Source organism: Cryptomeria japonica, chromosome 8 (assembly GCF_030272615.1).
Source record: "Cryptomeria japonica chromosome 8, Sugi_1.0, whole genome shotgun sequence".
Lineage (NCBI taxonomy): Eukaryota > Viridiplantae > Streptophyta > Pinopsida > Cupressales > Cupressaceae > Cryptomeria > Cryptomeria japonica.
In genome coordinates this window covers 301,467,631-301,479,711 of record NC_081412.1, presented here as the reverse complement: position 1 = coordinate 301,479,711, position 12,081 = coordinate 301,467,631, and the positions used below count along the sequence as shown (strand labels likewise).

General features: G+C 35.2%; 1 protein-coding gene across 1 annotated transcript; it reads right to left on the bottom strand.

Annotated features, from left to right (window-relative positions):
* Positions 1 to 7,940: 7,940 nt before the first annotated feature.
* On the bottom strand, positions 7,941 to 11,695 carry LOC131060553 (pentatricopeptide repeat-containing protein At3g26782, mitochondrial). The gene is made up of 2 exons (XM_059210017.1): positions 8,823 to 11,695; positions 7,941 to 8,629 (listed from the first exon to the last, which is right to left on the bottom strand). Exon 1 carries the CDS (start codon positions 11,519 to 11,521, stop codon positions 8,891 to 8,893), a length of 2,631 nt encoding a protein of 876 aa, XP_059066000.1. The 5' UTR covers positions 11,522 to 11,695; the 3' UTR covers positions 7,941 to 8,629; positions 8,823 to 8,890.
* Positions 11,696 to 12,081: the final 386 nt, after the last annotated feature.

Sequence of the window (12,081 nt, the reverse complement as noted above, 5' to 3'; positions counted from 1 at the left end):
TTGGTCATGTGGTGAAGGATGTAGTATTCCAAGTCCTTGATCTCTTGTTGACTTACAATATTCTCCTTGGAAGACCTTGGATACATGAAATGCAAGTTGTTCCTTCTACATACCATCAATATATAAATTTCTCTCGCAATGGCACTGAAGTTATTATACAAGGAGATCCAAATCCCTTCATGTATTGCAACAATCTAAATCCTAAGACTGAATCTATCATTCCTAGCAATCGTGAAGTGCCTCCTTCTCAAGCATATGTTGATCCTAAGTCTTTGAAAGCATCCACTTCTAAATCTCAAGGGATTGAGGTTAAAATAAAAGTAAAAGATCATGGGGTGGGAGAATATTCTATGAGTCATGCTCTTTGTATTGGAAAGTTTCCTTTATCTCCTCAAACTTATGACAAACCACATGTGATTGAAACTAGAAAAGGGGAAGTTTTATCTGATAAAATGGAAGAATGAGATAATTCAGAATGTCAAGGAATTGGGTACGATTCACCTAATTTTGTGGCTAATAATCCTAATGTAAATATCCTCTAGAGGTGTAAGCATCTCTTGATATCAATAGTCTTAAGAGTGGTTCCAACGAAGAATCCATTGAATATATTGCCAATCTTTTTGAGAATCCATATAGCCTTACCATATCATCCACTCCTTCCATTTCCACTCCTCTCCTAGACTTGGATCAACAAGAATTACAAGAGCCCTTACTTATCGAAGATCAAAAATCAAGTTATGAAAAAGAAAATTCAAATTTCAAAAATAAGAAAAAGTCCTCTAATCCAAATCAAAATCAAAAGTTATTGGACTCTACAAAAGGAAAAATCAAGGATAAAAATCCTTTGAAGAAAAAAGAACATGAATTGATCTCCCTTAATGCTAAAATAACTGGGGGCAAAAGTTCTAAACTTGCAAGTCAAAAGGGATACTTGTTGATCCTAAGTCTCCATCATGTCATGCTACTTTCATTTCTTTTCGCACTCATTTGCCTTCATTCCACATTCATTCATTCCATACATTCATCCACTTTTGGCGATGTGTCACATCGATGGACCTTTTGTATAACTTCCTCGAAGGGCTAAGTTGCTATCAGAGTTACCCAAACCCCTTTTGTTGATGCACATATGGGCCTATGTGGTGCACACATTAGTAATTCTACCTTAGTTTCTTCAGCAAGAAAGGCAAAACATAAAAGCAAGTTTGAACTTAATGGGCTAGGTCCAAACATCATTCCTAATGCATATGGATTGGGAACATCTTAGTTGGCTACTCCAAATGGTGAACTGCTTGAGGATCCAATTAATAGAATTCACCTTCCCAGGTTTTACACTTGAGTATTTTAGAGTTTCTTTAAAAGATCCTGAAAAAATACAAAAAAAAATCAGAAAAAGATCCTTAATTTTTTTTTTTAATGAAAAAATGTCCTGAAAAAATGAAAAAAAACAAGAATAATGAAAAAGAAAAAAAATGATGAAAAAAATTATTACCTTGATGAAAACTTGGTAAACAAAAGTCTTGTGTGATGGAAAAAATGAAAACCATTAAAAAGTAAAGAGAAATCATTCGCCCTATAGTGAAAACCCGACAAACAGGCGCTTTGGGAAAGTACCATGTCGAAGGCCAAGAAACCGGCACCATGTGTAGTGACTTCACTCTTTCTTTCTTCAGGATTCTACTTGAGATTTCCCCTCACATTCATTCTCCTTCCATTTCATAATAACTTTTCCATCCTCATCATGGCTTGTGAGTTGTTTTGTATTTCCCACACACATGTTTTTCCCTACACACTAAGCTAGGTTATTGGGGCATATCCTTCATTTCATAGTGGATTGAGATACTTGACATCTCATGGTTAGAGGAACTATTGAATCATTCCATCTTTCATCCAATTTGTAGATGGCAATGTATATTTTCGGACAGACAATCAGTGTAGCTTTGGGTTTTTTGTAGATGGTAGTACATTTTCAGATAGACATGCAGTGTAGCTTCTGGGTTTTAGCAACATCATGACATGATCAAATAACAATCACGCAGACATATAAGCATTCTTTAATCTATTCAAATTGTGAAAAGAATCATTCTCGTTGAAGCATGATGTTTGTTTGTTTGTTTGGTCTTTGATTGTTTTTGCTCTTATCTTTGGTGACGTGTCTTTTAGCTTTTCTGGGATGTCTTTGGCTAGAGATTTTATCTCCAGGATGTCTTTGACTAGAAAGGTGAGGATGGGGCATGTTCACTTGTTTGTTGCCTATGTATTGTTCCTTAGTAATATCATGTCTTGCCTTAGGACATGATTGTCTAAGATCATCAAGGACATATGGATCTCATGTGAATTGGAGCATTCCTTCACTATCTGATGTGTCTTCCTATATGCAACTTGTATGATTCGTTTGGGTCTACTCCATATCCAGATGAGTTCATCCTTTTTTCCATAATAAGCATAATGATGATATAAGCACTTTAAAAGAACAAGAATTTTCATCACTTCTTTTTTTTCCATCTTCATTTCTTTCATCATCTTCCTCTTTCATTATCTACATTCTATTCATCACTTCTTCATCTCTTGCATCAATTATTAATTTCTCTCATTCCTTCTTTATTTCTTTCATCACTTCTTTTGTTCTTTCATCACTTCCTCTCTTCTATCAATTTCTTCATTTCTTTCATCATTTCATCTCCTTTTCATTATTTTCTATCATTCATTTCTTTCTTTCATCTTCCCTTCATCATCCTTCTTGTTTCAGTGATCAATCAAATGCTTTATCCAACTGATGCATGTCTCTTAATCTTTTAACCAATGGCTTTGTCAAATCAATCAACTTACTTCTCGAAATATCATCACCCCTACATCAATCAATCAATCAATCATTGGATCAACTTATCTTGCATTAGAATCAATCTGTATCAGCTTAATCAACTTAATAAGCTCAATCAACTTCATTAGCTTATCAATCTAGCTATACTGCTCATTTCCATCAATTGTTCAGTTATGCCTCTCAATTGTGCATTTTCATCAGATGAGCATCTTAGCTTAATCACTCGCGCAATCTCAATCATCCAATCATTTTTGCGTAATCTATTGAGCTCCTAGATCAATCTTATCACCATCTGTTTGATCAATCTCTTGAGGGGCCATATCATATTTATCATCATCCTTATCAAAATATCTCTAGGGAATATACTAGTTGATCAATTTTTCTTTGAACCAACATGATAGGTTGCATTGTCTCAAAGAGGGAAAAGTGTAGACACATAAAAATTTATCCTCATAACCATCTTATTAATGAGCTGGGTATCATTGTCTAAATCATTAAAATTTATTAATTTATTAAATCATTTTAACTAATTCATTAAACCATTTCCCTCCATTCTAATTATTAAAGGATTTCATTTATCTATCTCTATCATTTCATAAAAAGCAAGTTCAACCCTTAATCTCCATCCTTTCATGAACCATCACCTGTTTATTTCCTCTTTTCTCTCCTAGTTCCATCCACTTAGAGAATGTGGGATAGATGTGCATCTATAACTTCTTTATCGTGCATTCATCCCTCAACTTTTTTTCCCTATGAGGATATCTATAAATGCATTTGCCGCTCTCTCCTGCTTCTTAAAATTCAGGCATTATAATGTCATTTTAATTTAGCATACTTATATTCTGTTTTTAATCATTTTTCAATCAATCCTTCCATTATTCCTTAGTCTCTTGTGCATTATATTAAAAATATGAGAGCAATATCATTAGTGTGCAAGATCATGGAAGATATGAAAGCAATCCAGAGTTAAATTTTTGATTGAATGCCTGTGTGTTAGATTAGTACATAATACATTTATATGTTTTATTTTTATTGCAGGTACTCTATTGAGGATGGTGGAAGAAATCTTAATCTTAATCCAATAAGATCTCAGACATTTTCATCCATCTAACAATATTGATTCAATTTGTTGATAGACTATTGAACCACTTTCCTTAGTAGAGAAGAAGATAGTTAAAACCAAATCCTCAAAAACCCATAAAATTTACTACAAAATTAGAGACCACCTAGTCACAGAAATGTCTGCATCTCTGCACCCTCATGTACTATCATGTAACCTATCTCCAACACCACCCAGGCTACACATGTTAATGGACCTTCTAGAAGATCTTGGAAGCTACAAAAGTATGCATCCAATGCTCTCCTTGAAGTTGAAGGTTGACCACTTGAGCAACTCATTTTGCAAAGATAGAAAGGTTAAAGTTTCTTGCATACAGGTAGGGTTTACAAATTCTATTTGATTCAACCCTTTCTTTATACAATTTTGTAAGTACAAGTATATAAAGGTCAAGAACAACAAATAAAGTACAATTCAACAATTTGAAACTTAGAATCACCACTTACTTGATTTTTGCTTGCAAACCCCAGTTTTTGCCAAAACATAATACAAAGTCCAAATCTCTTCAAAATTCTTAGTGTAATAGAAAGTAGATGTTGCAATGACCCAAATACACTATTTATTTAATTCAAATGGCCTAGACTTGGATTGGTAAGTCACTTTTGCCATTACTTCTTGTGTGCTTAAACAAAGCATTTGCAACTAATCATTTTGGAGTTTGAATGTGCACCATTGATTTTGGGTCATCACGACAAGACTTATGACCTAGATTGACTTGACTTGATTTGAAAAATCCATTGTGTATATTGAAAAGTCTCGACTACTCAGATTTTTTTATGGGGGAAATCAGTTTTCCATTTCGTCATATAGAGTGTATACATCATCTTTGCCTTTTGGCAATCATACACAAGCTTGTGGTGTCAGAAGCGAGGGATCCCACAAGACTTGATTTTATAGCTTAAAGATCGACGATGAGCAACAAGTCGTTGAGGAAATATAAGGTAAAAAAAAGTAGTGCTTCAAATGACCACTAGGGTTTTTTATCCTTAGCCAAAATGAAGAGTCAAGCATGGCTTAAAGACCTAGAAAATTGCAAAGTGCTACTAGGAGGTTCAAAATGTTTTTTAGAGGTGTGGAAGATGATGTAACCACCTTGTATGGTGGGTTCTCCCACTCTTAGACAATAGTTTGGTATCTTTTAGTTATGTTATATTTCAATTTGTAATAGTTTGTTTTGGTCTTTTTGAGGAGCCTTTCCCTTTGGTAGCTTCTCATTCTTTAGGTTTAGTAGGAGTTTTGTAGACTTGACATAGTGTTGCTTTTCAAATATTGACAAATGATCTATCTAAGGATAATAGAAGGTTAGAGGTATTAGAGTTGGTGATGGTGTTGAGTAGTGTTATTGTTTTCTTTTGATGGTTGTAAGGCTTGTTATAATGTGCATTCAATTTTGTGTCTAATTTGATCATGAATAGAGGAAGTAATGTCATATCTTTTCTTTGGTATAAACTAAACATGTTTTCTTCCACATTTACTCTTTGCATTTTGTCTTATTAATATATATTGTCTTAAACACAAATAATGAGAATATGGTCTTCTATGTGAATTGATGTGTGGATTAGAGTATATGTTTTTTTCTTGAGATTAACTTGTGAGAGTAGAGGCTTATTTGGATCATGTGGCAAGTGCAAGTAGTATGGTGGAAGACATGATGTCCATGATCTAAATATATAGCAATAGAGGCATAAGATGTGGAAAGATTGGAAACATGATTCTTCCATGTAAGGATATAGCAATAAGAGTGATCTAAGAGGGAGAAGGCACAATGCCCCAAAATATAGGGAAGCTCAATGGATAATAAGGGAAAACATGATGGCTCCAAGTAATGACAACTCTAAAATTATATTGTGGCAATTTAAGTTCAAAGTATAAGTTCTAGATAGAACAAGGTAATCTCAACAAATGACTCTTAATAGTGTTGTATAGAGATGTAAGATCAATGTAAAGGCTTTAATAAAAATGAAAAGTCAATAGAAGATCACTATATAGGCTCTAATAATCATAATGCAATAATACAAGATCAATGAAACATATGCAATGCTTAAGGACTAAGAAACAAGCATGGGCATGAGCATAAAATGGGAAGTAAGAAACATGATACAAGGGGAAATGCTATGGAAGCAAAAGATAAGCAAAGATAAGTAAGCAATCCAAGTGTGAACAAAAATGAAATGACAATGGTGAATGCAGTGGAGGCATACAATGGATGTAAATAGAATAAGGAAAATGTGAAGCCACACATGACTACTAAAGTGGTGAAGAAGCATGATATCAAAAGAGAGAAAATGAAACGAGTATGAAAAGAACAACAAACAAAGCAAAGTCAAGAAGACCAAACTGTAAGAATGCATAAGGTGAATGGAAGAATAGACAAGGGAATTATCATAAGCAAAACAAACCAAATAGAAATGTCATAAGCACATGGAAGATGTGACATGAACAACACAACACATTTTCAAAGTTACTTCTATCAACATACCATTAAAGGTGTCTTTGTGTCATCCACATGGTAAGTAACTAGGAACATGGACACATAAACATAAAGCTTAGAAAAGGAAAGTGAAAGCATGAAATATGGTGATCAGTGGCAAGGATATCTAAGCAATGTTTCATATCTCATATTGGGTAGTTTCTCTTTTATGTCATGAGAATATAGTATGTGTTATGATGAAAAATAGGTTTAGCGTAAGTATACTCCTTGTGGATGTAGGAGAATATAGATTGAAAAATAAATCATGAGAGAACATCTCTAATACCAAATGGTCCTCGTGTGAATGAGATCTAAAAAAATATGCAAAAATAGTATTGGCCAAGCTAGAAAGAAGTGTAGAGGAATCAAGACGAATCAAACTATTGTAAATCTCTACCACTTATTATATTCTCAACTCACTAATCAATAGAATGTTATCATCTATGTGCTTATAATTAGCAAGTAATAAATATTTCACATATAAAGAAGCATCACTAGCCATACCGATCATGTAAATGTTGCTCGCTAAGGCTTATAATATAATCATGTAATGTAGGATAAGGCAATAAAGCATCAAAAAAATTGACATAAGAAGCTAACAAAGTATCATTAAAGCCTAAGCTATCATCATTTGAAGGACAAGTACTTTGACTCAACATGATATGTAGAAGGATTATTAACATGAGATAATGAATCAATAGAACTTGCCATTCACCTTAGATCTAAATACTACTTTTCTTCACTTCGCTCAATGAATAGTTAACTTTGTATGTGCTTCCTTATATCTATGGATCAATGGTATTTATAACTACCTTTATAGGGCTATTGGTATGTCACAAAGGGACATATTCTCTAAGGTCAACCCATGGTATGTGAATGAATAATTGAAAACAACAATCTTCAATATTACAAATGCTCTTATGAATAATCGTATAAACTAAATTATTTTTTATGCACCAATTTAAGTGTTTTTGCTCCTTAGAATGAGAGAGGATTTATCAATAGTTTGTGTAAATTGAATGCTTTGAATGTTTTTGAATATAAGAACATAGCAATAAATCACTCAAATTTTTACTTAGTTGTCACTTGGAGAGAAATATTCAACTTTTAAATTTTGGTCTTTAGATTAAAAATATGGGTATAGACAAATGTGACTTGGACATGGATAAGGAGATTGTATTGGAATGTTGCAACCATGGGGGTGAGAAAAAGGTGTCAAAATATAAGAATATGTGAATAATAAGAGTGGAGTGAGAGCTAAATGCACAGGTTGATAAATGCTAAGACAACATAAATGTATAGAAGTATGTGTGAAAGAGCGGATAAGAAAAAACTAAGAGTATAGGGATATATGTGTATATGGATGAATAAAAGGCTATGGAATGAACCCAACTTCACACAAGACTGCATCATTTATTCTTATATACATGTATCAAAACATTTCCTTAATCAAGCACAAAACTGAAAGATAAATAACATGAATATACAAGTTTTGCCCTTACACAACATCATTCTAAAACCATTAAATTTTGTTTTGAATACTTGCATATATCATAGATTGTACAAATTAAGATCAAAGATACCAGAATAAATTCTTTCCCACCACTTCACTAATTAAAGTGGCAAAATATAATAGGAAAATGTACTTACAATGTCATTTGCCAAATTACCTTATTGTCTTCCCGCCATTTCCTGTAAACAGTTATGATTAAATCCATATATATTATTGGCAAATCAAGGGACATGATACAGGGAGATGTTTTAAGCATTTATCATTTCCAAATATTATGGTTTTCATAAAAGGAGCTGATCCATATCATGTGTCTGGGCGGGAAATCAAATTTATTATACAAGAGATCTTCCAAACCCCAGAGACCCGATAGTGATTTTTCACTCCTCTCCACTAATGAATTCCAGCAACCAGCTTTGAACAGTTTTGATTCTTAACTGTAACTCCAGGCAATATGTCCTTGCTGTTCTATAAGACAAAATCCACCTGACACACAATTTAAATTTTAGGGCCAAATTGTCGACCTGACACAAGCACAAGCCAACATTATTAATTCAGACAAAAATACCGAAGAAAATGCCGAAAGGGGGAATAATTAGGGATAAGAAATGCTTTCAGAATATCGTAACAGTGCCTTGAATGTAACTCTTTTCCTAACGTTTCCTGCTGGGTGCACTCTTCTTTCTCCAGATTTTCAGCCCAAGACTGTACGACCTCCTTAAAATAGAAAACAGTTCAATGCCATTACTTCTTCGTGATATTGTAACATAATGATTTGTTCCATCAGTATATCAGTATCAGTGATAAACATTGATACACCAACATTTCATAAGGTCAATATAATAGTCTAGCTCTAAGAAAACCTCAGAAATAAAAGAATTTTCAAAAACTGAAAACAACTTCTTACCACTTCAGGTCTGACCCCATACATCTTGTTATATTGCAAGCGTATGTTACAGTTTGATTCACTTAAATTCACCAATAATCTCCACAGGAACATTTTCCATGCTTGAAATGATGGAAACGGTGTGCATCTCTCACAATAATTTCTCTCTCAACAACCTTGGAAATATACTTGGTTGCAGTGTGGCAATCACCACATACTCGAAGGTTCTTGACAATTCTAATGGTTGTTCCATTGGCCGTCTGTAGCAACCCAAATGCAATTGCCAACTTTTCACTATGGTGGGAAAGGAGAAATTCCTTCTCCTCCTCCTCAACATCATTCGATACAGGTCTTGTGTCTGGAATGTACCCTGCTGCTTTCATCTCCCAAGACAGTTTCTCTAACTTTGCGTAGATGTCTTGTGTTTGTGGGTGTGATCTGTCTCCCACGCAAAATACATGTATCATTTTCTGGACTTCAATCCAACTACATCCAGGTATCTTTTGTATCCCTCTATCTTTCATCAATTTCCTTACCTTCTGAACCTCGGCCCACCTGCCCGCTTTTGCATAAATGTTTGAGAGAAGTATGTATGGCGCACCGTTAGTAGGATCCAACTCAAAAAGGAGTGTTGCCATAAATTCTCCTAGCCCTATATTCACATGTGATTTACAAGCGCCAAGCAAACTCAACCACACAACTGAATCGGGCTTCATTGGCATTTTCATGATGAAGTTTAAGGCTTTCTCAAAACAGTCAGCACGGCCAAGAAGGTCAACCATACATACATAATGATCAATTGCAGGCATGATGCCATAAGAGTCAGTCATCTGATTGAAATATCTACAGCTATCGTCCACTAAACCTGAATGGCTGCATGCAAATAAAATACAAACAAAGGTTATATGGTTGGGGTTGGCTTCTGAAAGCTTCATTAGTTCGAAGAGTTTGAGGGCATCCTTGCTATGGCCATGCATTGCATATCCCGCAATCAGGGCATTCCATGATGCTACATCTGCAGGTTTTATTTTGTCAAACAATTTACTAGCCTTCTTTAAGCTGCCTGATTTTCCATACATGTCTATTAAAGCAGTGACAACGGTGCTCGTCAAAAAGCCGTTTTCAATTATTTTTTGATGGAACTCCATGCCCTGTTCCAAAGTTCCCATTTTTGCACATGCTGGCAGAATACTGGCAAACGTAGATGCATCTGGCTTTATATCCGTCTGTTGCATTTGCTTAAATATCTCCATAGCCTTTTCAACAAGGCCATTTTGTCCAAACCCAGCAATGATCGCATTCCATGAGACTGTGTTTCGATGAGGCATCTCTTCGAAAAGCCTCAAAGCCTTATCAAGAAAACCATTTTGTGCGTATCCTGTAATCATTGTATTCCATGAAACTACGTCTGCATTATGGATTTTCTCGAACATTTGGTAGGCTTTTTCTGTGTTTCCAAATTTTGCATACACGTGCATCAGTGCAGTCACAACTACAAGATCCGACGAAAATCCACTTTCAATTATTTTTTGATGGATATTGATACCATGTTCCAAAGTTCCCATTTCGGCACAAGCTGGAAGGATACTAACAAAGGTCGACGAATTTGGCTTCGTACCTGCCAATTGCATTTGATTAAAAATCTCCAAAGCTTTTCCAACCTGTCCATTTTGTGCATATCCAGCAATGATTGCAGTCCATGAGACTACATTTCGATGAGGCATTTGGTCGAACAAATCGTGCGCTTTCTCCATCCTTCCACATTTTGCATACATGTCTACCAGAGCAGTCAAAATTACAACATTTGACAGGAATCTGGCCTCAATTGCCTTTTGATGAATTTCCAGACCCTGATGAAGAGCTCCCATCTTGGCGCACACGGAGAGAATGCAGGCAAACGTCGCCGAGTCTGGCTCTACACCTGCCAATTGCATTTTCTTTGAAATTACCCATGCCATTTCAACAAGCCCACCTTGTGCGAATCCAGCAATGATTGCAGTCCATGAGACAACATTTTTGTGGGGCATTTCTTCAAAAACCCTTAAAGCCTCGTCAAGGAACCCACGTTGTGCATATCCTGTAATCATGGCATTCCATGCGACCACATTTGCATTATGCATTCTGTCAAACAATTCGCGCGCCTTCTCTAGTTTTCCACACTTAGCGTACATGTCTATTAGTGTATTCGTCACAATGTCACAGAACTGAAATTCATATCTAATAATCCTTCCATGGATCTGCAATCCATGTTTCAGAGATGCCAAGTTCACACATAGTGGGGTAATAGCGGAGAAAGTGAATTCATCCGGCTGGACAGCTGTTTGTTGCATTTGGTAAAACATTGTGAATGCCTGTAGAGGAAGGTTATGCCTTCTGTAAGCTGCAATTATCATATTCCATGAATAAACGTTTGGTTGAGGAATGTCGTCGAAAACTTTGTGAGCATCCACCAAACTTCCACATCTATCATACATGCGGATAAGTGTATTGGGGAGGAGAGTGTCTTTGGCAGATGTAAATCCGTTGCAATGGATGTCAGAGTGGATTTGCTTACCTTCTGATAGGGCTTTTTTGGATCTGCAAGCGCGCAAAAGATGAATGTATGTAGAAGAGTATAGAAGAGGATAGTGAGTAGTAAGAAGAATGTGTATAGCCTGCTTCAAATAACTATGTTTGCAGAGCGCTCCGATATTCTGGTTGAGATGGGTCAGTGATGACATTGTATGAATCTGTTGGTCTTCATTGTAGCACAATAAAATAACACAATGGAATTTGTGTGATCGGCATTCCTTGCTTTTGGAGGGAATGAACAAAAACACTCTCAATATCCTCTCCTTATTCTTAGCAATGCCGCTGCAATTGAATGTGAATTTCTTGTGAGGCTGATAAACAGGGGAATCTTTCATGCGGGGTTTCTTTTAGAGCCCAAATTTGATGGCCGTATGGCCATTTATAGTTATTTTTGTTGTAAAATATAACTAGTATACTTATATTAGAAAAATATATGTAAAATATGTCGAGAGATATCTTGTAATAGAAGAGAATCATCTGTAAATTAAATGTTTTTCTAAAATACTAAACATCAATAATACAAATCCATTAAAGTCTTGCATGCAAAAAGCGCAAGTGGCGAGGATTCTATTTTATTTGGAGTAATAAAATAACACCTCCACAAAAGTTGAAACATGACATATTTCATGCATTTACCTATCATTTGCATGTCAAATTGTTTCAAAAATAGATTTTTGTTTACGGACACTTTGATGTCATTGTAGATGCC